Genomic DNA, 27,648 nt, shown 5'->3' with positions numbered 1-27,648 from the left:
GCCACTCAGCTATTCAGGCTTCCCCAAACCGCCTCTGCGCATGTGTCAAAGTCATTCTCACAGTGACTGATCAGATGGGGTTAGGGCAAACCTCCATACAAATCATCTGCATGCAAACTTGTTGAAACATTAATCGCTGTTCCAGGGTTGTCCAAAAAATTGGCCAACAGTGACTCACACGGTCTTAACAACCATGTTCTGTGCATCTAGGCCCCAGTAAGGCTATTCTTATATTCTTAATAATTGCTTATTAAAATGCCAATTATTGGTGCAAATTAACTTATTGAATTAAATTGCATGCCCATATTTACATGTGCAATTTTCTGTGCTTTTTATAGAATTAAGGGGTAAATATCTTTGATCTTGTCATGTCCTTGTCCCACCTAAAACTTGTCCAGGCCATGCTCCCTTGCTATTTGCACACTCTTGGCTCTATTATGTGCATATCTGAGGTTTGTAAAATAAAGACTTAGACATTTATGTAAGATAAATGTTTAAGCGCCAGTTTATGCATGTGTAAAACTCGAATAGGACTTGTAAAATGAGGACCACAATAAATCAGTCATATCATGCCAGTTCATTCCTCTCCTGATACTATGTTTTCTCTTTCCTAACCTTCCTTTTCTCATGAAACTACCTTTCTCTGATCTTGGATTCTTTTTTCCTTTCCTGGTCCCGGCATCGTCCCCTTCCAAGGCCAAAATACAGAGAAAGTCCATTTTTCCACCCAAAGCACCAAAATGAATAGTATGGATATACATGCAAAGTTGGAAATCTATTTCTATAATGTCTAGGCAGAAGAACTGTATGGGCTAATGGGCTCACGGGCCTACCAATATTTGGCCCAAAACAGCATCAGCAAATAGAGATCTTGGGGCAGGATGGAAGTTGGTGTGGCCCTTCCAAAAAAGTTGTCCCTGCCAAAATATCATAAAATTTATACTATTTAATTTTCAACAAACAAATTTATCTAAATAGGTTGCAGAATTTCTGCAGAATTACAGGTTTTGAAATCTTCCTATACAATTTTCTTATATTTCTCTAGATCTTAGGTTCCTTTTTCTATTATACTAAAAACAAGTACAAAATATAGGGCTTTTTTATGTGTGTAAGGGAAGAAAACTAAGTAAATCAATTTAGCAATATTACATGGAAATAAAAAGGAGCCAGTGGGCCAAAATACCACAAAGCTTATGTAACTATGAGAGTTTCTTCAATGTCTTCAGCTGTTGTGCTTTCAGAAAGAAATGATAGATGGTTTGGCAATCTGTAACATGTTTAGCGGCTTATTTTCCTGCAGTGTTATAAATAGCCAGAGAGACAAGTGCTTGGTTCTTTACTGCCTAAATAGGAGGATGGAGATTTTCCTTCTCCTTGTCACCGCTGGCCTTTGTGCTGCCCAGTACAATCCGAACACAAAGGAAGGCAGGACATCCATTGTGCACTTGTTTGAATGGCGCTGGGAAGATATTGCTAGTGAATGTGAACGCTATCTGGCACCTAATGGGTTTGGCGGTGTGCAAGTAAGTAAAGATATCCAGCAATTTTTATTTTCATCTTTTCTATCTAGCCTATTATATAAAGCCTGGAATTCAAAGCAAAAATGTAAATGTACACAAGTTTGTTTAGCAACGCGTACATTTGCACTTTTGCTTTGCATTCCAGGCTGTACGACCATTGTGTATACAATACATGTGTCTTCAGTATACTTGGACTCCTGAGAAAGGCTAGTACTGCCAAATCACGAACAGTGTCGAGTCCCTACTTTTCACTGCACATACATCTACATGAGAGTACAACAGTTTATGTGACCTTTTATTTTTAACTAGTCTTTAAGCCCGTTACATTAACAGGTGCTAGAATAGATGTGTCTGTCTGTCTGTGTTTCTTTATCTCTCTCTCCTTGGCCGCTGTCTGTATCCTTCTGTCTCCCCCTCCCCCCCCGAGTAAAGCTGTCTGCCCCCAGCACCCACCTCCCCCCCAAATGTCTCTTCTGTCTTCCCCCCAGAGCAAAGCTGTCTGTCCCCTTTCCCTATCTCTCCATGGCCCCTTCTGTCTCCCCCCAGCACATCCCTCCCCCCAAAGCAGCCCCCTATCCCTCTCCCTATCTCTCCATGACCCCTTCTGTCTTCCCCCCCAGAGCAAAGCTGTTTGCCCCAAGCACACCCCTCCCCCCAAAGCAGCCCCCTTTCCCTCTCCCGCTGACCCTCTCTCTGGCCCCCTTTCGCTGTCTTTCTGTCCCTCTCCCTGGCCCTGTGTCTTTCTTTCTTTCTGTCTCCATCCCTCCCGCTGTCTGTATGTCATTTTTCCCCATTTCCCTGTGCAGCAGCATTTCCATCCCATTTCCCTATGCAGCAGCAATAGCATTTTCCTTCTATCCCCCCCTTTCCTGTGTAGAAGAAGTAGCATTTTCCCCCACTCCCTCTTTCCCTTTTCTTACCTTATCTTCCCTGCTCCGTTCGGCCCCTCCCCTTCTTTTACTGGCGTTGTCCATCCGGCCTGCTCCTGACCCTCCCACCGCCGACAAACCTCGGGACTCCAGCCGCGTAGGCAGCACTTTAAACACGCTGCTTCGCGGCCTTCTACTGGCGATTTCCTCTGCCGCGTCTGTCTCCGATGATGTCATCAGAGACGCGGCAGAGGAAATCGGCAAAGAAGGGTGCGAAGCAGCGTGTTTATAGTGCTGCCTACGCCGCTGGAGCTGGGAGGCGACAGAGAGGGCAGGGGGTGCTAGTGGCCGGCAGCGGTGGAGAGCAGGGAAGGGCGCTCTTGCCTCGCGTGAGGCCGGTCTGTAAGCCGCACATGCGCACTTCCTATGTGTGCTACAGCTCACGGAAAATGGACACACGCATAGGAAGTGCGCATGCGCGGCTTACCGTTTTATTATATTAGATAAACATCCCATCTTTGGGTTCACTTGGATTTTTTTTTTGTATGCTTTTACAAAGTTGACAAACCATACTAATTATTATGTTTAACTGCATTCAGGCCACGCCTCTCAACTGCCTCACTCTATGTTGATAAAACTAATTCAGATATCTGTAGAAACTCCCATATCTGTAACTACCCCAGTATGTATCACTGTATGAAAAAAACAACTTATATCCCTCTAGTTGTCAACTCCTCCAGTAAGATAACTATTGTCCTCCCTCCCCCCCCCCCCCCAAGCACTATGTATCTCCTCTTGTATGTTTGATGCTTTGTATGTTAACTTGTAACCCATTCTGAGCTTTCTGGGAGGACGGAATATAAAACTAACTAACTTATAGTCCTCTCTTGTTGGAGCGTGCTTTTGTACCCCCTTATTATTTTAATTCCATTCTGCAGTTCCCCATAAAGCTCTTACTTATTGCCCTCAAACATACTGTTACGAGAGACATAGAGATTTTTGATGTCTTACATGGAGGGTATTCCAAATGTTTCCAATTTGTTGCCCATTAGCGGGAATATAGCTTTTTTACCAGGACAGAATAGCACATTTCTGCAGTGGGAGGAAGCTGGTATTATCCTTTTAGAACATCTGCTTGACACCACAGGGACTTTGATAACTTATAAGGACTTTTTTCACAGTGTAACCCCTAGATGGGGTCACTGTTATGCCTTCTGCCAACTTAAGCATTATCATGTTTCTCTACATAGGGTGTCCATTGGCTTTCCTCTGGGAGATAGACTGCAACAATTCTTTGTTCTTATTTTCTGGGGAAATTAACCATTTTGGGTACTCATACAACTTTAAATATATCTGCCCCTCCTAAAGATTTTTCACTATTGCACCACAGATGGGAGGGAGCAAGACTTGGGAGATTTGGTGTCTACTTGGGATAGTCAGGCAAGTGTTAAGTGCATTTCCACTGAGGTCCAATGTGCCCTGTTAAGGGAATGTGCTTTTTGCGTGTTTCACAGCTGCATAAGATGGATTATCTGCAACCACAGCATTGTTTGAAGTGTAATTTGGAGGAGGCCTTTTTTTCCCCATGCCTTTTGGCTCTGTCCAGCTGTTCAAGCCTTCTGGAAGTGGGTTGGAGCATATATTACATGGATTTTGGGTCAGAATCTAGCAGTCTCCCCAGAGGCTCTTTTGCTGGGCTCAAGTGGGATTCAGGGGAGAGGACCTAGACTTTGGGTCAGGAAACTGTGTATATTGAGACAGAAGGCCATCTTGAAAGAATGGACCTCAGATAACTCCCCCTCTTACTAGGAGTGGAGACTCAGTCTTCATGAATTGATGGGTTGGGAGGCTAGAGATGCTAAGGGCACCTAAAAACGGAAAAAGCACTTTTTAGGCATTTGGGATCCCTTTCTTATAGACTGCGTAGCCAGACTTTGCATATACTATGACAGCCACTGTTGGTTTGGTTCTCTCTCTACCATCCATGTTTTCAGAGTCTGTGTTTTGGGTGGGGGTTGGGGGTCGGGTAGGTATGGGGTGGTTGGGGGTTAGAGCTATGGGAGCTTTGGGGGGTTGTTTGGGGAGCATTTTAGAGTTTGTTTTGTATTAATGATGCTGCATTCTTGGAGGTCTTTGTGCCTTTTACCAAGGACCTCAATTGATATTTTGTTTATTATGCTACCTGCCAGTTGTGTGTCAATCATATGACAGCATCCTATAGAGAATCATACCTCCACGAAAGATAGGCACTGGAAATGTAGGCAAGGTTTTTCTGGTCCTGCGTTTTCAGCGCCTATCTTTGCCATGAATCGCACTTATGTAGGCACTTTAGGCCACCTAACGCCACTTCCAACATTAGCCATGTCTACAGTGGCATTTAGCGGCCTAAAGCACTTATATAGGTACAATTCTGGTTTGTATTTAGGTGCCGGTAGGCGCTTTAATAGTGCTGGTGTTAATTAACCCCCCCTTTTACAAAACTGCAATAATGGTTTTCAGCACAGGTTGGCACACTGAATGCACTGCTCCCGATGCTCATAGGAACTGTATGAGTGTCGGGAGCAGCGCAGAGCATTCAGTGCGCCAGCCTGCGTTAAAAACCGCTATCGTGATTTTGTATAAGGGGGTAACATAGGCATCGTTTCAAGAATTTCCCCCTTAGTCCCTCAGCTGTAAAACCAAGGAAACCCTATTACTAAAGCTTAGTGTATTTTGCATGTCTTATTGTATACCTATAGGCCACGTGGCATTCAGTGCGCAGTATTGTTCATTAACACAAGCTAAGCTTTAGCCTTCCACAAACAAACAAAAACCTACTTTATCTGAATGTAGCTTGCCTTTAAGGATTATGGAAAAGGTATGAGCTATTGTAAATCTATTAGCTTATCTTTTATAAATATTCATATTTCTCTGATAAAAATCCTATGTTATTCTACTAGCTAAATTGTTTGACATCAGATAGAGCATATTAGACATCATGAAGACTTTTGTATTTTGGTATGCATTAGGCATTGAGAAGAAAGTTAGAAATCTGTTTGAATGTTTATTAGGAAAGGTATTGTTTATAAAGCAAAGATATCAGTTTATAAATCAAAATACTTGTACTTAACAGATTTCTCCTCCAAATGAAAATATCATACTTACAAACCCTTCAAGACCATGGTGGGAGAGATATCAGCCAATCAGCTACAAACTCTGTACACGCTCTGGCAATGAAGAACAATTCAGAGACATGGTTACTAGGTGCAACAAGGTTGGAGTAAGTGAATTATTTGCTTCCTAACTGACAAAAATTCACTTTACCTGTTGGGTAATGTCATATTGAAAGCTCAATTTGCTTTTTGAGCCTCAGAAATGTTTTCATCTTTCAGCTAAGTCTGTTATTTTTTGATTTTTGTTGGGGAGTTGGCTGGGGGATTCAGTGAGTGGTCGCTCAGTGGTTTTCACTTGTTACACATATTCATTTAACTTTATTGATTTGTGAGTTTTCACTTTTCATTTATTGCACACATTTGGGTGCCCAGTGATGATGTGCGGGTGGAGGTATATTACCTTTACCTGACTCTGTGAAGCGTTGGAGCCTTGTCTCCCATCGCTGCTCCCTCACACTGAGGGCACCTTTCACTTTATTCTCATTAAATTTACGCATGTTTTGCGTTGTGTGTACAGGTGATTTACCTTGAGCGGCTACACTCTGAATCCTTTGACTATTTCTGCCTTTTGTAGTTTTCTAAAAAGGACATCAACATTTCTAGTGCCCTGTGAGTAATGCAGGAATAAACATAACTTTTGATGGACTAGCAGGGTGTCTTATCCATTTGTTTTTGGGAGAAGTTAGTTTACAGCTAGAAACATGGAAAAAGAGGTCTTACTGTCCGTGGTGACACCCGGGGCCAATTGTTTTTTTAACACCCACTCCTCTCTCTCTCTCTCTCTATATATATATGTATATATAAATATTTTTATTAATAACAATGAAATGAAATTAATGGTCAGAAAGGAAACACAGGCAGTGAAATTTTTCTTTTATTGAACCTTGTATATAGGCCATGGTTTTCAAGGCCTACATTTCTGACTCGTACCTTTGACATGAATCACACCTATGTAAGTGCTTTACAGCACCTAATGCCACTTCTGGTGTTAGCCACACTTACAGTGGTGTTAGGTGCTGTAAAGTACTTCCACAAACGTGATTCTGGCATCAATCTTTTTAGGAGCCAGTAGGCGTCTTGAATTCTTTTTAAAGTCTGCTTTTAAATGGCGTTTTGGACTTAACATGCACTAATAGGGCACCGTTTATAGAATATGGGCCAAAATAAATATAACAATACAAAAAAAACGCAATAGGATTAATACTTTTTAATTAATGTATTTTTTTGACAAAAAGGGGGAAACCCCATATGTTTATAATGGTCTTTCATAGTAATGAACGGTAACATTACAGTTTCTATTTTTGAGTCTTAGCTTCAGCAAATTTGTCAGTGACTTCATCAAAATTATTCTTCTTTGCATACTAATGTTCAATGGACAGTATAAATCAGTGTTCTTCAACCTTTTTACACCCGTGGACCGGCAGAAAAAAAATAATTATTTTGTGGACCGGCAAACTATTAGGACTAAAATTTAAAAATCCCGTTTCCGCCCCATCTCCGCGAGCTCGGTCCCCACAAATCATCTGATCCCATCCACACAAGCCTCAGTTATGATTTTATATTGAATGTATTTTATTAAAGTATAAAAAGAAACAATATTCTGTAGAATTGTCATTTTATAAATACAAATAATTCAGAGCAAGGATCAACAAAACCCCTGTCTCCCCTCCCCTTCACATATATCCCCTCTACTATCAAGAAAACTGAACAAGCCAAATTATTACAGAATGCTACACAGAAATATCATGCTAACAGAATACTGAAGTAACACATGACAGGAATAGTTTTAGGGGAGTGCAACTAGGGCAACTGCCCCCTGGTCAGAGAGCGCCCTAAGCCAGCTGAAAGCTAAAGAAGCACTGCCTGGGTTTTGCAGTCCCCAGTTATGTCTAACACCAGCTCTAGCAGGATATATATTTCAAATCTGATATATTCTAATTACAAAATAGAAATAAAATTATTTTTTTCTACCTTTTGTCGTCTCTGGTTTCTGCTTTCAATCTTTTTTTCACTCTCTTCCTTCCAGCGTATGCCCTCTCTGTCTCTTCAATCCAGCATCTGCCCCTTCCATCCACTATCTGTCCTCTCCCCCTTCCATATGGTATCTGTCTTCTTTCTATGTCCCTCTCCCCTTTCCATCCAGCTTGTGCCCCTCTCTCCTATTTACATGATTCATTCCAGCTTCACTGCTCTCTTCATTTTTATCTCTCCTACACCAGATCTATCATCGTTGTCCCTCTGCTTATTTTTCTGCTGACCCCTTCCTATCATCAATCTCTCTACTTTCTCATGCCTGTGTCTCCCCTTCCCCTCCTCTAATCTCTCTGCCAGCTGTTTCCTTCCTTTTTTCATTCTCCCTTCCTCCCCTCCCAGCAGCATCTCTCCGTCTCCCTCTCCAGTAGCAGCTGTCCCTTTTTTTATCTTGCCCAGCAGCTTCCCAGATTCCTTTCCCTCCTCCCCTCCCAGAAGCATCTCTCCTTCTCCCTCTCCAGTAGCAGCTGTACCTTTTTTCCTTGCCCAGCAGCTTCCCAGATTCCTTTCCCTCCTCCCCTCCCAGAAGCATCTCTCCTTCTTCTCCCTCTCCAGTAGCAGCTGTCCCTTTTTTTATCTTGCCCAGCAGCTTCCCAGATTCCTTTCCCTCCTCCCCTCCCAGAAGCATCTCTCCGTCTCCTTCTCCCTCTCCAGTAGCAGCTGTCCCTTTTTTTCCTAGCCCAGCAGCTTCCCAGATTCCTTTCCCTCCTCCCCTCCCAGAAGCATCTCTCCTTCTTCTCCCTATCCAGTAGCAGCTGTCCCTTTTTTCCTAGCCCAGCAGCTTCCCAGATTCCTTTCCCTCCTCCCCTCCCAGATGCATCTCTCCTTCTCCTTCTCCCTCTCCAGTAGCAGCTGTCCCTTTTTTTTTCCTGGCCCAGCAGCTTCCCAGATTCCTTTCCCTCCTCCCCTCCCAGAAGCATCTCTCCTTCTCCCTTTCCAGTAGCAGCTGTCCCTTTTTTCCCCTGCCTAGCAGCTTCCCAGACTGATAGTGGTTTTCTCCCCTCCCAGCAGCTCTTCTTACTTCCCAGCGCAGCGATTCACGAAGGCAGCCTCGGGTCCTTTGTTGGGTCGCGCCGCCTCTGAGGAAAGAGGAAGTTGCATCATCAGAGGCAGCCGCGACTCAGCAAAAGCCCCGAGGCTGCCTTCGTGAATCGCTGCGCTGGGAAGTAAAGGAGAGCTGCAGAGAGGGGAGAAAGCCACTGTCGGAGGCTCCCCAAGATCTCTCCGGTCCAGCGCACGCTTCCGATGCTAATCTTGCCGGTCCTGCGCGGACTGGCAGGAAGTTCAAATGAGTCAATCTTGCCGGTCCTGCGCGGACCGGCAAAAATTTCCTGCGGACCGCTACCGGTCCGCGGACCGGCGGTTGAAGAACTGTGGTATAAATCAAACCAATCACTAAACCCCTTCTCCAAATTTGTGCTAATACTCACAACACAGTACCAAAATCTTAACTCACACCATATCTCAATATATGCTGAGACCTGGAGACTTTATGAGATATTTGTCTCAAAATTATAGAATCACCGACCAATCATTGCATATAATGACTAAAAATATGTCATTGACTTATGCAGTTGATAATTCATAAAAATGAACAAACTTATCTTGGAAACTCCAATTAAATTCATAGGGTCCCAGGGAATCCCACAATGAGTTTTCAAATGGTAGGACCCTGTGACTCAAAAACAAAAATCTGTTTGAAGACTTTCTAAAAGATATATGCGCTAAAACAGCAAGTGTATTAAACAGCATTAAACATTAGCCTTGAACACTTCATGGGGGTACCTGAGTGCTTTCACAAAGTTGCCTCATTCATCAAACAGTTCTCTTCCCTGTCGAATGAACACTTCTGTTCAAATAAATGGCATAATTGCTGTCTATTTAAAATGGAAGAGATGCATTTTTGAATGATGCCATTTATTTGAACAGAAGCGTTCATTTGACAAGGAACAGAACTATTTGATGAATGAGGCAACTTTGTGAAAGCACTCAGGTACCCCCTGTGAAGTGTTCATTAAACAGTTCTCTGCTTACTATAAAGAGAAGTCCACACTAAGAAAAATGGTTTTGTGTTTGTTAAAATCAAGAAGTAGGTACAGAGAAGAAGAAGGAAATAGAAGAGAAATGATATCTACTTAATTGAATAATATTCATCAGCAGATTTTTGATTTATGCCCAATAATCTGAGAGCGTTTTAGAAAAAGAATAATGAGCTAAGGGCCTGATTTTATAAACGGCACCGCTCATCGTGGTTGTCACTCAACCACTAGGCACCCTTTATAGAATCCCACCTAATGGTGCCTAGGCATGCTTAGACATCGCTAGGCATCCTAGAGATAGGCGCCAATTATTCAATTACTGGTGTGGTCAATTACCAGGCCATTTAAGCTAAATGAATTTAGGTTAGGTGCAGGTTTTAGTTAGGTGTCACTATTATGATGCCTAGCATAGCCTAACTAAGGCGCTGTTTATAAAATCAGGCCCTAAGGGACAGTTTCTGTAAATGGCGCCATAATTGACAGTCACCTAAAAAATGGCTGCCAATCACATATCAATCACATAACGATGCCATTTACAGAATCACGGCTTTCGTCAAAGGTAGCCGGAAATGTAGGCCAGGGATTTTTAAGCCAACATTTCCGGCACCTACCTTTGATGAGAATTGCATATACGGAGGTGCCTTATAATGGTTAAGGTTCTTTCTGACAGTATCCATGCCTTCTTCAACATTAGGCATTCTAAGGTGCCTCCATAGATATGATGAAGGTGCTATTTTTCTAGGTGCCAGAAAGTACCTACATTTTTTTAAACAATTTTAAAATAATTTTAAAATGGCTTTATTTTACCAAGTTAGGTGCCAGTAGGGTGCCTATCACCTCCAAACACCATTTATTGAATATGGGCCTAAGTGCCTGAGCTATTGAAAGTAAAGTATGCACTTTAAAGTAAGTAGTAGAGACACTAAAAAGAGATTAAAAAAAAAAAAGGCTTAGAAAGAGGTAGGAAAGAAAAAGAGAAGGGGGGCAAGAATAACTACTTAGCTGTTTTGTGGATAGGGCTAGGATATCTGTAATTCCTGAAAAGAAATAAAAGTGAAACAAAATGTCAAATTCTTAAATAAGCTGATTTAACTGAAACTTATCTGAAGTTGTTCTTGTATTGTTAAATATCCTGAGGCATAATATTAAAATCATTAACAAAAAGTAAATGTGTTAGTGACATGTGTTTCCTTGGTGATACATATATTTATAACTTTTGGTGTTAAATTCCCTGCCTGGTATTGTGTTTAACTAGGGAAATCCATTAACTTGGTCATGACACAATTAACATTAACTTCTTTTTTAAGTGTAATAGTTTACCACCAAGATGAATATTTTAATGATAAAAAAAATAAAAAAATCACTGTTTCTCTTTGCTTAGGTGTACATATACGTGGATGCTGTAATTAATCACATGTGTGGAGCAGCTGGTGGTTCTGGTACTCATTGTACCTGTGGAAGCTATTTCAATACAGGAAGCAGAGATTTTTCAGCTGTCCCCTATTCAGATTGGGATTTCAATGATGGCAAATGTAAAACTGGAAGTGGAGAGATTGAAAACTATAGTGACCCCTATCAGGTATACATTTTATAGAACTATTACTACTTTTAATATATTTAACTAGTGATTGGTGATGGGGTATACATTTCATGGCTGGTTATTGGGTTTGTTAAATGTGGTTGAGTAGCTGGTGTAGCAGAACTCTTTCCCTCTACCTCCCCCTAGGGGCATAACTTCTTCAAACTCCAACCTGACGCACTCCAACCAAACTCCAAACTGAAATGGTTCCTCCCACACAAGCAAACCAGGCTGCATCCAGCCATTAACTGCAGTTATTGCATGCTTTACTTCCACCTCAGCTTTGAACCCAGAACTCTTTCCCTCTACGTCCCCTCTTGGGGCATAACTTCTTCAAAGTAGGTAGCAGATTATTCTGTGAACTGTATAATTCTGACAAATGTTATTTTGAATTGTTAAATGTACTATGCATACCTCTGCTCTTGCCTCTTCGCACTCTATCCCCATTTAAACTATCTTCCTGTCTCCAATCACTAACCAGCTCCATTACTTCCATGACAAAGAAAATGCTAACTACTAGGAGCCTTTTTGAAATAGTCTCCACAGCCACCCTGCACACTCCGCCCAGGCCATCCCAACCTCCCCTCAACCCACCCATCCCTAGGATCACATTACATATATAGACACACCCACCAAACATCCCCAACACACTCTCCCTCTTACCCAACCAAATCCTACCAAAGTTCTGTATCCTCAGCCTAGCCACCACAGTCATTCAAAATTACACTACTTTCCTAATGCCAATGCCACAATCTGTGTTCTCCTATTTCATGCCAATTATTCTCATTGCCAACATGTATTCCTCCATCCCAGTCATCACAGGCCAGGGTAGATATGGTGATTTCTGTCACCTTCCCCACAGGAAATCCTTACCACATAGACCCCAATACCTTAGACCTACTCCCCCCCCCCCCACACACACACAATAACCTCAAAATGGCACTAGTAAATACAAGATCTGTAAAAAACAAAGAAACTATATTAAACAACCTCCTCACAGACAATAACTGGGACATCTTCCAAATGACTGAAACCTAGCTCAAAGACAATGATGGAACTACCTTAGGTATGTTTTACCCAACAGGGTACCAAGCGATAGCTTGCTCATGCACTGATACTAGAAGTGGAGGTGTAGCTGGCATCATTAAGTCCAACCTCAACCGATGACTGATAGACACCATCACACTAGTCACACTAGATTGCCTCACCTAGCAACCATTGTTGGATGTACACAAGCTGGTGGCGACAGTGTTATGGTCTAGGGCAGGGGTAGGCAATTCCAGTCCTCGAGAGCCAGAGCCAGGTCAGGTTTTCAGGATATCCACAATAAATATGCATGAGATAGATTTGCATCTCAAGGAAGCAGTGCATGAAAATCCATCTACATATTCATTGTGGATATCCTGAAAACCTGACCTGGCTCCGGCTCTCGAGGACCGGAATTGCCTACCCCTGGTCTAAGGAATGTTTCCTTGGTATGGTCTGGGTCCCTTGATACCTCTGGAAGGTACTCTCATCCGTGCTGCCCGATACATAATAATGTGATTCGACCGTGTATTTAGTTTATTTCATTAGAGACTGCAAATTGGCATGCTGCAAAACTAAAATAACACTCTTTTCAGCTACAATGGTAAAATAACAGATTTAGGAAGTTGGTTGGGCTGAGAACTTTGTAGCACCCCCTCGTAATTAATAAACCATTAACCATTAGCACTATTTCAAGATGCTGTTAAATTCTCGTGCACATAGTTTAATATGCGCAATTAGGCAGTATTTCCCCTCCTTTTATTCTTCCCTTCAATGTTTCTCTTTCCTATTCTTAAATTTTATTTCCTCCCCATCTACCTTCTTGTTCCCTGCAAGTTTTAGGGCTTCTTTTAGTAGGCCGCGTTAGCGTTTTTAGCGCACGCAGCATTTTAGCGCGTGCTATACTCACGCTACGCGGCTAGAACTAATGCCAGTTCAATGCTGGCGTTAAGGTCTAGCACAGGCGGTAATTTAGTGCACGCTATTCCGCGCGTTAAAGCTCTAACACGGCTTAGTAAAAGGAGCCCTTAGCATAGTCTATTTAATATTAAGTACGCCCTTCAATTAATTTTATTTTAGCTTCTTTTATGTTATTTGTATTGTTATTAACAAATGCAGCAACATAGGTGACCAATTGGTGTTCAGCCTGGTCAGCTTTGTTGCATCTGTTGCTCACTGCTGTGAAGGCAATTTCTCCTATTTGTATCCAAGGTTTGCATTGTTATTGGCATTTTTATTTTGAGGCCCCACCCCATTTTAAATTGGTAAACTTGCTTAGAAAATTGATGTGATTGTATCAAATTTTAATAAAAATTTGAAACTTGATTACATTTGGGTTTTAAAAAAAATGTTAATTGGTGTCAATTTGAAACTGCTGTGGAAGACTGCAAGCAAGTGGCCCATTGTACATTGGACCTCTGGGCCTGCAGCCTAACTTTCAAATGGAATTCCCCTCCCTACCACCATCATCACCTCCACCGCATTTCTCTTTGGAAATTTGTCTAGTTCCCTGCTTTGAAGCAGGTACAAATGTTCATGTTGGAAAGTGCATGAAAGCCTCATGCATATTTTCATTTTCCTCTGCTGTTATGAGTCAAACTACCCACATTGTTGTATACAGCAAAGAGGAGGGGCCAATTTTCATCTGCTCGTTTTCTGCTATTAAACAGATGTTTATCTGAATAGAAAGGTTTAAAAATTGCTCTGCTCACTGTCCATGCATGAGTACAGCTATGCAGTAAGAGCCAGATTCAATAAATGGTGACCTAGTTTGGTGCCACTAGGTATTGTAATTGAAGCTGCCTAGCAATGCCTAACTAAAATCTGCACCTAATCTAAATTAAATCAATTAACTTAAATGGCATGGAAATTGACCACAGCATTGAAATTAATTTTAAACTTAATTTAGAAAAAAGAGTTCTTTGCGGCACCTAGTGACGTGCCTCTAGCACAGGGGTGCCCAATACGTCGATCGCGATCGACAGGTCGCTCGCTCAGGCGACCCCAGTCGATCGCAGAGCGGGTTCCCTTCTTCCCTTCTCTTTTTTCCCCTTCTGACTGGCCCACCTCTTGAAGAACGCCAGCCAATCAGAGTGCTGGCAGGGCGGGGTGAAGGTCAGTGGCGTACCAGTGTTCTCCCTAGGGCCTTTTAGCTGGGCGGTCCTCATCCGCTCCTGAATGCCGTTGCTCAACATTTAAAAAAAAAACCCGGCTTGGAGAACTTATGCTCCGGGGGCTAATGTGTGCTTGTACCAGCTTCCCTTCTCTTCCCTCTGAAACTGGAAGTTATGTCAGGGGGGGGGGGGAGAAAAGGGAAGCCGGCACGCACATGTTAGAGCCCCATTCGCGGGCTAAAGCGGGAGACAGGTAGGTCAGTGAAGCTTGTGATTTGCTCTTCTTGCTGCCAGGTCCTGCCTACTTTCTGTTTCCTCAAAGGCAGGACTCAGCAGCATTTCTCTCAATAGGTCAATCTTGGGCCGATCAGCCTTCCTCTTCCCGATGTCAATTCTGCCGTCGGAGAGGAAGTTCTGGCCAGCGGAACTTCCTCTCCGATGGCAGAATTGATGTCGGGGAGAGGAAGGCTGGTCGGCCCGAAGCAGGGAGAGCTTGGCTGGCGGCGGGCGGCTTTGGGGGCCTGTTATCCAATGGCAGTGGCAGTGGCTTGGGGGAGGGCAGGGAGGGAGAAAGAGGGCAGGCAGGGAGACAGAAGGAAAGAAGAGAAACAGAAAAAAAGAAAGGGGGCATGAAGAGAGAAAGAAAGAGAGGGCAGGGAGAGAGGAAGAAAACGTCGGTGGGGGGAATGAGGTCAGGAGGAGAGGAAACATACAGGCTAAAAGAAGGGAAGAAAGATTGGATGCATAGTCAGAAGAAGAAAGGGCAACCAGAGACTCATGAAATCATCAGACAAGGTAGGAAAAATGATTTTATTTTAAATTTAGTGATCAAAATGTATCTGAATTTATATCTGCTGTCTATATTTTACACTATGGTCCCCTTTTACTAAACCGCAATAGAGGTTTTTAGCGCAGGAAGCCTATGAGCGTCGAGAGCAGCGCTGGGCATTCAGCGCAGCTCCCTGCGCTAAAAACTGCTATCGTGGTTTAGTAAAAAGGGAGGGGGATATTTGTCTGTTTTTGTATAGTTGTTAGTGAGGTGACAGTGCATAGAGTCATCTGCTTTGACCTCTTTGAAAAACCCTGGAATAGGAATGATGATTAACATTTTCTATGCGTACAGTGTGCTTTGTGTTTTTTTTAAATTTTATTGTTGGTAGATCATTTTGACTTGGTCATTTTAAAAGTAGCTCGCAAGTCCAAAAAGTGTGGGCACCCCTGCTCTAGCACCTGACTGCTACCTGAAAAAAAAGGCATGGTAAGGGGTAAAGAATAGGTGTGCTTGACTTAGGTTTCACTAGGTGTCCGAGTTAGACCTTGGTAAATTAGACCCATTAAAACTTGGCCTAATTTGCCTTGTAACTGTTTGGAAGACAAACAAATCATTGAATCCTTTGGATTTGCCTTGAATGAAAGTATTCTTACAGGCCCATCATTGAGAGATTCTGAATACCTATTAAATATGCTAAAGGACTTAACACATAGATGGTTACCACTTAAAATCACCTGGTGGGGCCGTCTTGCTACAATAAAAATGATCCAGCCTAAAATTTGCTATGTGTTAAGCATGCTACCTTACCTATTATATAAGAAAATATACATCAGTATAGAACAACTTCTGAGCAAATTTTTATGGAACAAGAAACCATGGATTGCAATGCACAAGCTTAAAAATGGAAAGTCAAATGGAGGCATCTATTTCTCCGATTTCTTTAGATATCATCAAGCATTTACAATGCGGCAGGGCTCCATATGGATTCTCATTAAAACCATAACTAACCCCCTGTCATGGCTAGCACTGGAAAAAAGTTTACTTGGTGTCAACACGCTTGCACTTTCTCTTCCCCTCAATCTCTTCCCCTCCAAAACTACAAAAACAACTGATTAGCATTCATCGCTCAACTATGTCAGTATTACAACAATTTGACAGTGCTATGCAAATCAAATGGAATGACACCTCAATGATCTCTTTGTGGAATAATTATACTTTCAAAATCCAAAGCTCTACCCTGAATTGGCAGATATGGCAAAATTGTGAGATCCACACCTTACAAGATCTTCTTACGAAAAATTGTTGGATGACTTGTGAAGAAATATGTAATAAATTTAGCCTACCAGTTAACCAACTAGACAGATGGCTCGAGTTAAAACAATGTGTTAATATAGCGCTTCCAGCCATGAAAAAATTAAAACCAGTACCTGATCTCTTTCATCAATGTACTGTCATTGCTCCTCTCAAAGGAGTAGCCTCCAAATGGTATGATTTGTTGCGTCCAGGGCAGCCTGTGTCCATATCACAATTGATGAGTGCCTGATATTCTGACTTAGACATTACTGCAGGTGATGAGCTTTGGCAAGATGTGTGGTCCAGAGCTTTTAAGTCAATTAGATCAGCTTCAATTCTTCAGTCAATATACTTCTTCCTACATCGAGCTCACTGGACTCCATATAAATGTTGCAAATTCTCACACAAAGTCTCTAATTTATGTTGGTCCTGTGGGCTATCAGTGGGAACGCTATCTCACATGATATTTCAATGCACGCACCTCACAATTTACTGGGATAAGGTTTGGCATATCATCACATCCATATTGAAGATCCACGAACCGTTACATCTTAAAATTATTGTCCTTTGTCAACAGGGCCCTGCGCAATCTCTCTCAGAACCAAACGCTCACCTCCTCAATATATTATTATTTTTGACTATCAAGAACATACTGCATTCCTGGAAGAATTTATCCAATGTAGAATTCACAGTCTGGTCGAACACTGTATGCATCACTGAAGGAGTTTGGGACTGGTTATTCCTTAAATCTACACTAAGTTTTCTCCTTACCAAGGATGCTGGTTTGTGTTTAATCATAGCATCTGACTTATCTCACATATTAATCTGCCTGCACTATGTGCCTTAGCCGCTTCCTGTTTGTGCTGAAACATGACCATATATGTACTTTGCCCTCCTGGACATGTAATATTACTGCGTTTTGGACCATTGACATACAGTAATTCAGAATACATTGCTCAATACATATGATGATCACTTTTTGTTGGGTTAACCTGATGCTCGTTGAGTGTGCTCCTTCATGTTCACAAATATTTCTCCTACTGATAATATGTGTATTGACTCTACTATATATTACTTCATGTATGTTATCACATAATCATATGTATATATTACCATGATTTGTACAGTTAATTGGTAAGTTTGTTAATTTATATCATAATATTAATAAAATCTATTAAAAAAAACAACAAAACTTGGCCTAATATGCTGATACCTACCTCCAGGGCACGCAGCAATGCCTAAGCACTCCCAGGCACCACTACGCGGGATTCTATAGATGGCATCTAGCGGTTGATTGACACCTTTGGTGAGCGCCATTTATAGAATCAAGCCCTACGTATTCAAGTTACAGCCTAATGTGAAAATAAATATTACATTTGGATATTAATAGAGAATAAAAAGTCTGCATTGAATCAGAATTTTGGATCATAAATCACTGGCTTGTTATTTTATTTTGCACAGGTTCGAGACTGCAAGCTTGTTAGTCTCCTTGATCTGGCACTTGAAAAGGACTATGTGCGAGAGAAGATTGCTGAGTACATGAACAAGCTTATTGACATTGGTGTAGCAGGGTTCAGAATTGATGCATCCAAACACATGTGGCCTGGTGACATGAAGGCAATTTTTGACAGATTGCATACTTTGAATACACAGTGGTTCCCCAGTGATGCAAAACCTTTCATTTTCCAGGAGGTAAGTTATTTGGTTTGCAGAATCAAACTACCTAGAAGCTCTTTTACTAAAGTGAAGCAAGTTATTTATTTATTCAATTTTCTATACCGTTCTCCCAGGAGAGCTCAGAATGGTTTACATGAATTTATTCAGGTACTCAAGCATTTTTCCCTATCTGTTCCGGCAGGCTAATGTACCTGGAACAATGGGGGGATTAAGTGACTTGCCCAGGGTCACAAGGAGCAGCGTGGGTTTGAAACCAAAACCCCAGGGTGCTGAGGCTGTAGCTTTAACCACTGTGCCACACTATCCAGTCCATGACATCTATTATTCCTTCCTATCTCTTAAAGATCCTATGAACTTGTTCCAAGCTTTCTTGAATTCATATACTGTACAGTCTTTGTCTCCACTACCTCCACCAGGAGGCCATTTCATGAATTCACCACCCTTTCCATGAAGAAGTATTTCCTTAGGCTACTCCCGAATCTATCCTCTTTCATCTTCATCCTGTGCCCCCTCATTTCAGAGCTCTCATTCAATTGAAAGATACTTGCTTCTTGACAGTGGCATATCAAGGGAGGTTGGTGTCCAGGGTGGTGGTGCCTAATATTGCCGCTCTGTGTGCCCCCCACTCTTCTCCGCCACTTGGGCACCCCACACTCTTCCCTACCACTTGGGCACCCCCTGGCCCCCATATACCTCTTGAAATATTCACCGGTGCGAGCAGCATTTTCCACCTGCTGCTCGCATCAACATTGGCTCCCTTCTGAAATCACTTCCTGGTCCCGTAACCAGGAAGTGATGTCAGAAGGAGCTGACGCTGGTGTGAACAATAAGTGGAAAATGCTTCTTGCGCTGGTAAACATTTAAAGAAGTACATGGCGGGCAGAGAGGAGAAAAGGTGTCAGCGCTAGCACCCCTTGCAAAGATGGAACCCTTTGCAGTTCACTCCCTTCCTAGGGTTACCAGATCTCCGGATTTCCCTGTCATTGCTCCTCTCAAAGGAGTAGCCTCCAAATGGTATGATTTGTTGCGTCCAGGGCAGCCTGTGTCCATATCACAATTGATGAGTGCCTGATATTCTGACTTAGACATTACTGCAGGTGATGAGCTTTGGCAAGATGTGTGGTCCAGAGCTTTTAAGTTAATTAGATCAGCTTCAATTCTTCAGTCAATATACTTCTTCCTACATTGAGCTCAGTGGACTCCATATAAACGTTGCAAATTCTCACACAAAGTCTCTAATTTATGTTGGTCCTGTGGGCTATCAGTGGGAACGCTATCTCACATGATATTTCAATGCACGCACCTCACAATTTACTGGGATAAGGTTTGGCATACCATCACATCCATATTGAAGATCCACGAACCGTTACATCTTAAAATTATTGTCCTTGGTCAACAGGGCCTTGCACAATCTCTCTCAGAACCAAACGCTCACCTCCTCAATATATTATTATTTTTGGCTATCAAGAAGACATGTCTGGGGTCCAGATGGCTTTTCAAAACCTGGTTGAGCACCTTCCTGCTGGCGATCACGAGTTTTGTCAGCAGGAGGGGTTGGGCACCCTCCTGCCGCGATCATCGGGAGTTGGGGAGGGGAGACTGGTAGCCGTAGCTGAGGCCGCTATACTAATCGCGGCAGGGAGATCCCTTGCCGTGATTAAGTAGAGCGGCTGCATCTACTTACCATGTAGGCTAGCATTTTGCTAGCCTACATTGTAAGCGTCTCCCACTTTGCTAGGGAGACGCTTGGGGCCGCCTAGGTTTGCCTAAGTCTACTGTCTAGCCTCCCTAGGCTCCCGGAGGCGCCTTCAATATAGGCGGCCTGCCTGGGGAGCATTTATTTTTAGAAAATGTGCCTCCCAATTGGCTGATTAGACAGCTGTAGAACGCCTAAAGCTGCCTACAATTGGGACACACTTTGCAGAATCAGGGCCTAAATGCTCTGACGCTGATAGGAATTCTATGAGCGTGGGAGCATTTAGCGCTCTGGGCCATGGTAGAAACACCTACCGCAGCATAATAAAAGGGAGTAGTAAATATGGTAACAACCTTCTATTATGCAAGTCTTGCTTTGTGATTAAATTCAAAATAACTTTCTTTCATTATTTTGACTTGAAATCATTTTTTAAATTTTTTCCCAAGGTTATTGATTTAGGTGGAGAAGCTATTTCAGCCAATGAATATTTTGGACTTGGCCGGGTTACTGAATTTAAATATGGTGCCAAACTAGGCAACGTTATACGCAAGTGGAATGGAGAAAAAATGGCGTACTTAAAGTAAGAAAATGTGATTAGCTGTCCATTACTGTAGATCAAAACTACAGTCCGTTCTCTTTATTTACGCTAGTACGGTTCCCGAAAATGTTTGCATACCATGAAATCACCAATAATGAAATGTTAAGTCTGTGGGGAAATACAGATTAAGTTCCAGCAGTACACGTTCCACCTCAAAATTGCAGAAAGGGAACAGTGGATCCTATTGGGAAAATAGGGTTAGGTTTCTGCAAGGGACAGCACTTGAAGTACCTGTAATTCACTTTCAAGTTTTCAAGTTACAAGTTTTATTAAAAATTTGTTAAATCGCCTCTACAGAGTTTCTAGGTGGTGTACAATTTTAAAAAAAGGTTATTTTACAAAGACTTATACATAAAGTAACACAAATAGGACGTACAAACTTACAGATACAATAGGTAAAAGGGGAAGAACTACAATATCAAAAAGAAAAGAAAATGACAGGTAAGAACATGATGATGGGAGGTTTTAAATTTCTTAAGTCTGCTAAAAACCCTATTAAAATTGCAAGTCGTCCTAATAAAGATGTTTAAACGTTGTATGCATCTTTAAATAAAAATGCCTTTAATTTAGATTTGAATCGGATCGGTGACGTTTCTTCTCTTAAATTAGTAGAAGCAGAATTCCACAGTGATGGGGCGGTGACAGGAAAAAATGGTTGTGCGCATCGTATAGATATGATTATTTGACGGAATAGATAGAAGATGATGGGAAGCAAAAAAGCTATTATTTAAGTGCCAGTCTGTGAATATGTGAATACAGTGGTACGAATAGGGTACACTGTTTGCAATTGATGCAACCACGGATAGGCAAAAAACACACATTGTGAATGCGCGAATAATGAGAATGAACTATATTTTGTCTATAGTACTTAATCTTTTTTTTTTTTAACGGTCAGGAGCTGGGGAGAAGGGTGGAGTTTCATGCCTTCTGACAAAGCGTTGGTCTTTGTGGATAACCATGACAACCAGAGAGGCCATGGAGCTGGAGGTGCTTCCATTCTCACATTCTTTGATGCAAGGTAAGGAAATCTTCCCACTGTAGAAGGTCTTTATCAAGATGTTTACATGTGGAAGTGTGTTTTCTGTGACAGGACTTCTTCACTGCAATTGGCTGCCAGAGATTATGGGTTTTCAAAAGAAACTAAAAACCTACTTTTTCTGATTAGGTTTTGATGTGTACCGTAGACATCATATTGATGCCAATCTTGTTAGTTTCAATAGGCAATATGTAATATTTTTAAATGCATAAATAAAAAAGAATATTTGCTCTGGGATTAAATATTTGTTCTCTAATTTTTTTTTATGCTATTGCACAGATTGTATAAAATGGGAGTTGGTTTCATGCTAGCTCATCCTTATGGCTTTACACGTATTATGTCAAGTTTCCAATGGCCAAGAGATTTTGTTAATGGGAAGGTAGGTAGTTCACATTAAATAGTAAGACTGCTTACAAAATATTTGAATCCATAAATTTGAATCTATTTTTTTGTGCAAAATAATACGGCAGACTTGCAAAATATGAGAATTAAAACAATTAAAATTATTGCCGTTCAATTTGTAATTTTTGCTCAAGCATTTTTACTGATTTTATTGTCTTTAATGCCAAGGATGTGAATGACTGGATGGGCCCACCGAGTTATTCAGATGGAACTACCAAGCCTGTTACAATCAATGCAGATACTACCTGTGGAAAAGGCTGGGTCTGTGAGCACAGGTGGCGTCAGATAAGGTACAGTAAATCACTAGCACCTGCATGATCCTGGTAAAGACTTCAATCTAAGAGGTATATCCAATAATTAATGATTTTTGTTATTTTTAGGAACATGGTCGGTTTTCGTAATGTTGTTGATGGTGAGCCCTTTGCAAACTGGTGGGATAATGGAAGTAATCAAATAGCATTTGGGCGCGGCAATAAAGGATTCATCATTTTTAATAATGATGATTGGTAAGTGTGCTGAAACATTTATAATCTTGCTTTTCCAACCCTGTTGATTTGGTACAGCAAGATAGATATATCTCAGTCCAAAAATTAAGAGCCCGATATCTAACCTCAGCAGCCAATAGTTAAATAAGAGATCGGCTGCTGCAGTTAAACTGAAACCATATATTTAGCTAGGGCAATGACCACATTATGCAGCTAGTGCCCTTTATATGGGTAAGCTGTCTTTATTTCCAAAAATAACGTCGCACAATTAAAAGAAAATGTCCACTTTTTATGATGGCTGTATATTTGCTGATAAAATCTTTTCCCTTGAGTTCCTTCTTCTACTATTTGTGTTTCTTACGCACAAGTATGAGGATTAAGGTTGTATAACACCACAATGGAACAGGAGATGCTAACTTCCCAAGGTAAAAAGACAAGAAAAAGTGTTCCCTCTAAGCTGAGCAGGTGTCCTCCAGCTGCATTGCTACCACTAGGGGGTGGAATATTTTCAGTCGCTAAGGACAGGTATGTTCCCTGGAGTCCTGCAGAACTTGCCTGTCCCTCACAATTGAAAAATGTGACAGTAAAACAGCACCCTCTATTGGTGAGACTGTGGGTGGAGGACTCCTGCTCAGCTTAGAGGGAACAGTCACAATTCCTTTATTGTATCGATCAAGACTCGTTACAAACTTGTTTTGGCCACTATGGCTTTTGCGGCGACAGCATCTGACATATCGACTTGACAGAGAGACACATTTTTATCATTTTTATTTTAAGAACAATAGCAAGAAGGCTATTTATATACAGTAGGTGACATTTAATTTCATTCATTAGTTCAAGATTCCAACTCCTGAGGTAGGCCATAGTGGCCGAAACACGTATGTGCCAAGTCTTGATCGCTACAATAAAGCAGGCCTGCACAACTTCCGCCCTCGCCAGGCCAGGTTTTCAGGATTTCCCCAATGAATATGCATGAGATCTATGTGCATGCACTGCTTTCAATGCATATTCATTGGGGAAATCCCGAAAACCCGACTGGATTCGGCCCTCGAGAACCGTAGTTGTGCAGGCCTGCAATAAAGGAATTGAGTACCACAGGTCACCTTTACTGTTTTTCTTATCTAAGGTTGTGCAATAACATTCTGAATTTACTTATATTAAAATATTAGTAGAAATGGATGAGTAAGCATCCAGGACCTGATTCTATAAATGGCGCCTAGAATGGCAAATGCCTGGTATAATGGTGTCTGCTGCATGTCAATCAAATCTAGGCACCATTTAGAGCAGGGGTCTCAAAGTCCCTCCTTGAGGGCCGCAATCCAGTCGAGTTTTCAGGATTTCCCCAATGAATATGTATGAGATCTATGTGCATGCACTGCTTTCAATGCATATTCATTGGGGAAATCCTGAAAACCCGACTGGATTGCGGCCCTCAAGGAGGGACTTTGAGATCCCTGATTTAGAGAATTGCTCCTACCAGCACTTAAATGCAGTTAGGTGCCAGTAGGTGCGAGTACTGCAGGTGCCTACAAAGTAAACACAGGTTTTCATTGCCTACATTGTATGAGGGGGTGATGAAAAGTTATCAGCCCGACAAAGAATGACGTAGATGTGGTTCAATCAATAATCTAAAACAGTGTCAAAAATATAAAATTTTGTATCTGCAAATTGGCACGTAGCGAAATAAGATAACACTCTTTTCAGCAATAGTGACAAAATAATGCTCAGAATTTAGGAAGTTGGTTGGTTGGGCTAAGAACTTTTCAGTACTCTCCCGTAGGTGCCTGCCAGCGCCTAATGCAGGCCTAAGTCTTTCCATGCTACACTCTATCCCTAACCATACCTAATTAGGTGTTAGGTGCTGCTAGGTATCGCCATTTTTACCTAGTGGTGCCTAACCTAGGTGTCATATACAGAATCTGGTCCCTAATGTACAAGTGGGTTTTTTTTTTCCATAGATACAGAGGACTAGATTCAGTAAATGGCACAGAAAATTTGGTGCTCTAGAAGATTGGCGCTAAGGGACAAATTCTATAAATGGCATCCTGATTATAGGCAGCAGTAGGCTTTCTATCGCTGTCTAACCAGCCAATCGGGATGCACGTTTAAAAAGAAAAATAAAACACCTTGAAGTAGGCAGCCTACATTGTAGGCATTTTCGCTAGCCTAGGGAGATGCATAGGGCCGCTTAAGCTCACCCAAGGCTAGGCGTGGATGTGTTTTCACACGAAAGTGGCTTTAGGCAAGCTTAGGTGGCCCTAGGCATCTCCCTAAGGTCACAATAGGCGCCTGAAATGTAGGTCAGCAAAACGCTGGTCTACATTTCAAATAGACGCGGCCGTAAGCTGATTGCAGCAAGGGAATCTCCCTGCTGTGATCAGTTTAGCGGCTGCGGCAGGGAATCCGCCCCCCCCCCCCCTGCGAAGTTGGCTGGCAGGAAGGATGCCACTCCCTTCAGCCGACACCCCCTGAAGCCCCCCCAAATGTCCATGGTAGGAGGAGTGGCCAATTCCTCCTGCCACCACTGAGACATCCCGTGGCAGGAGGGATGCCAACTCCCTCCTGCCGCCACTGAGACATCCACTGGCAGGAGGGATGCCTACTCCCTCCAGGCTGTAGTGTGTGGCGCAGGGGTTAGAGCTACAGCCTGTGGGTTCAAATCCCTCACTGCTCCTTGTGACCCTGGGCAAGTCACTTAATCCCCTCATTGCCCCAGGTACACTAGATAGAGTTTGAGCCCGCCGGGCCAGATAGGGAAATATGATACAGTTCCTGAATATAAACCACTTAGGATTTAAGTGGTATATAAATAATAAAATATATAAATAAATCTACCTATAACTTTTTAGAATGCCCTCTTTTCAGATACACTCTATAAAAGTTAGGCACTAAGCTTATAGAAGAGTGCACAGTCAGATGTGTGCACAAATCCTAATTGGAGCCAATTAACTGCAATAGTTGATTGTTAGCAACCAAATATTGCTAGTTATGGGCTCATTACTTGATTACATTGTATGCGCATTTTGGACACCATATATAGACTCCAGGAAGAATACGGATAAAACTTTAATTCCTCAGAACCTAAGAAGAACTTTTCAAAACTTTCAACAGGAATAGTAGTGAGGACTGCAATTTTTTTTAAGTAACTAATATTGGACTCTTTTTACAAAGGAGCACTACAAATTAGCGTGCACTGCATGAGGAGAAGCTCACGGGAATTTAACGGGCTTCTTTGCATTCAACTCACTGCTAATCGATCCCATTGATTTTACTCATTAAACTTTTGTTTCTTGTAGGAACTTGGATGTAACCTTGAAAACTGGCCTTCCCGGTGGCATTTACTGTGATATAATTTCTGGTCAGAAGGAGAACGGACGCTGCACTGGAAACCAGATCCAAGTTGGAAGTGATGGCTCAGCACATTTTCAGATAAGCAGCAGTGCAGAAGATCCTTTTGCTGCCATTCATATCGATTCCAAATTGTAAACTAAGGATGCACATTGGTTTATAGCAGCATGGGAAATGTCATTCTCGTGTTAACACATGAAATGAAACAAAATAAACATTTTTTGAGCTGTATACTCCTATTATAAAGCAATAAAATACCATGACCAGATTGTGTGCTTATTTCCTTGTCATCTGAAATCAATTTCTGAAACAGTAATGGTTGTTCAACATTATATGCTAAATTATTTCTTTTTTAATACTATTCAGCTGTCTATTCTAGCATACTTTGTCATATTATGAATGTCAGGGGCGTAGCCACCATGGGCCAGATTCTATAATTGGCTCCTATTGCATGTCAATCACACTTAGGCGCCCATTACAGAATTGTACTCAGCAGCGCTTAACTTACAACTTAGGCACCTGTAATGGAGGCCAGGGTTTTATAGGCCTACATTATAGGCGCCTAAGTCCTTTAGAGAATCGCACCTAGCAGCGTTTGGGTCTTTCTCTTCCCCTAAACACACCTACTTTGGTGTTGCCACTAGGTACCATGCGATAGGCATCTATCTTTTGTGGAATCCCATCTAAGATAGGCGCCTATTTCTCAATTATTATTATTTTTTTTAAATTATGAACTTGTTGAAGCTCTTTATTGAAGCCAATTTATTTTTTTAAGACATTTTTAATCTGCCTTTATCCAAGGCGGCTCACAGTATCACATACACATTTCAGGATTTAAACAGCATAAAAATCATATACATCAACAAAAATCATAAGATTATACCATCTCGGCCTATAAATTACATCTCAACTGCTCCTCTACTATATTACTTCAATTAAGCAGCATAAATCTGATAACTGCAAAAAAGATGATATTCAAAAGATAAAGTATTAACTTAAGAAGCAGGATATTAGCTTAGAATAGCTTGAACAAATAGATGGGTCTTAAGCACTTTCTAAATTGCAATAGATGTCTACAAAAGCGTAAGGTGCCAGACAATGCATTCCACATAATGGTCTAGTTAAAGAGAAATATGAAATTTTGGTTCGTGCATATCGTAAAATATTCCCCTTTGTTGTGTCTAACAACCAACAATTCTGTGACCTCAGCGTCCTTGGTGGAGTATATAGTATTAGGCATTTTGCCAAATAATTTGGCAAGTTGTTACAAATACTTTGTTGGACAAGTTTCAAAACTTTGAATTAGATAGGAAACAATATTGGGAACCAATGCAATCTTTTTTTAAAAAAAGGTGTAATATGTTCGTATCGAGATACTCTAGCCAGTAGCCGGACAGGTGATTTTTATATCATTTGTAATGCTTTAATACAGGGGTGTCCAACCTTTTGGTTTCCCTGGGCCACATTGGCCGAAAAAAATGTTTCTGGGGCCGCACAAACGCGTAAACGCTGCAGCAAGACAGAGGAGGGAGCCGGCAAGATGGTAAACACCTGGGGGCAGCAGGCCCTCGACCGGGCCCGCACAAAATACTTCACGGGGCCGCAGGTTGGACACCCCTGCTTTAATATGTATGTGAGGTAAACCTAAATAGATACCATTACAATAATTTACTAATGCTGGGTTTTACCAAATGGTGCTAGAGGCTTTTAGTGTAGGTCGGCCCACACTAAAAACTTCTATCACCATTTAGTAAAAAGGAGCCCTAATTAAGTTAGGTGCCTAACTTTAGGCATTTATTTATTTATTTAGGCACCTATCTTTAGGCACCTCATATAAAATTTCCCTACATATAACTTTTGAACATATATTTGTCATTTAAAATTATACTTATTTTCAGTGACAGAAATCTATGTAAATACCATTTCGAAAATCCATGTATTATCTTAAACACTTGGATGTATAGAGGTACATTTTTGATAGTATGTCTTAGTCTGACTTTGGATGTGTATC

General features: G+C 41.6%; 1 protein-coding gene across 1 annotated transcript; it reads left to right on the top strand.

Moving 5' to 3' along the window:
• The first annotated feature begins 1,355 nt into the window (after window positions 1-1,355).
• LOC117346544 (pancreatic alpha-amylase-like) lies at window positions 1,356-25,868 on the top strand. The gene is made up of 10 exons (XM_033916288.1): window positions 1,356-1,523; window positions 5,502-5,648; window positions 10,993-11,190; window positions 17,857-18,087; window positions 20,215-20,348; window positions 21,262-21,384; window positions 21,682-21,781; window positions 21,973-22,094; window positions 22,185-22,310; window positions 25,586-25,868. Exons 1-10 carry the CDS (start codon window positions 1,356-1,358, stop codon window positions 25,773-25,775), a joined length of 1,539 nt encoding a protein of 512 aa, XP_033772179.1. The 3' UTR covers window positions 25,776-25,868.
• Window positions 25,869-27,648: the final 1,780 nt, after the last annotated feature.

The sequence above is a fragment of the Geotrypetes seraphini genome, chromosome 12 (assembly GCF_902459505.1).
Source record: "Geotrypetes seraphini chromosome 12, aGeoSer1.1, whole genome shotgun sequence".
NCBI classification, from domain to species: Eukaryota; Metazoa; Chordata; class Amphibia; order Gymnophiona; family Dermophiidae; genus Geotrypetes; species Geotrypetes seraphini.
The sequence above is the reverse complement of the archived record's forward strand: the minus strand, read 5'-3'. Positions and strand labels throughout refer to the sequence as shown.

What these genes read in the sequence shown, in the direction of transcription:
- LOC117346544 (XM_033916288.1), top strand. Translation starts at nt 1,356, where the DNA reads ATGGAGATTTTCCTTCTCCTTGTCACCGCTGGCCTTTGTGCTGCCCAG. An exon ending in ATGGGTTTGGCGGTGTGCAA is followed by an intron (nt 1,524 to 5,501) that starts GTAAGTAAAGAT and finishes TGTACTTAACAG; the next exon opens with ATTTCTCCTCCAAATGAAAA. An exon ending in CACAGGTGGCGTCAGATAAG is followed by an intron (nt 22,095 to 22,184) that starts GTACAGTAAATC and finishes TGTTATTTTTAG; the next exon opens with GAACATGGTCGGTTTTCGTA.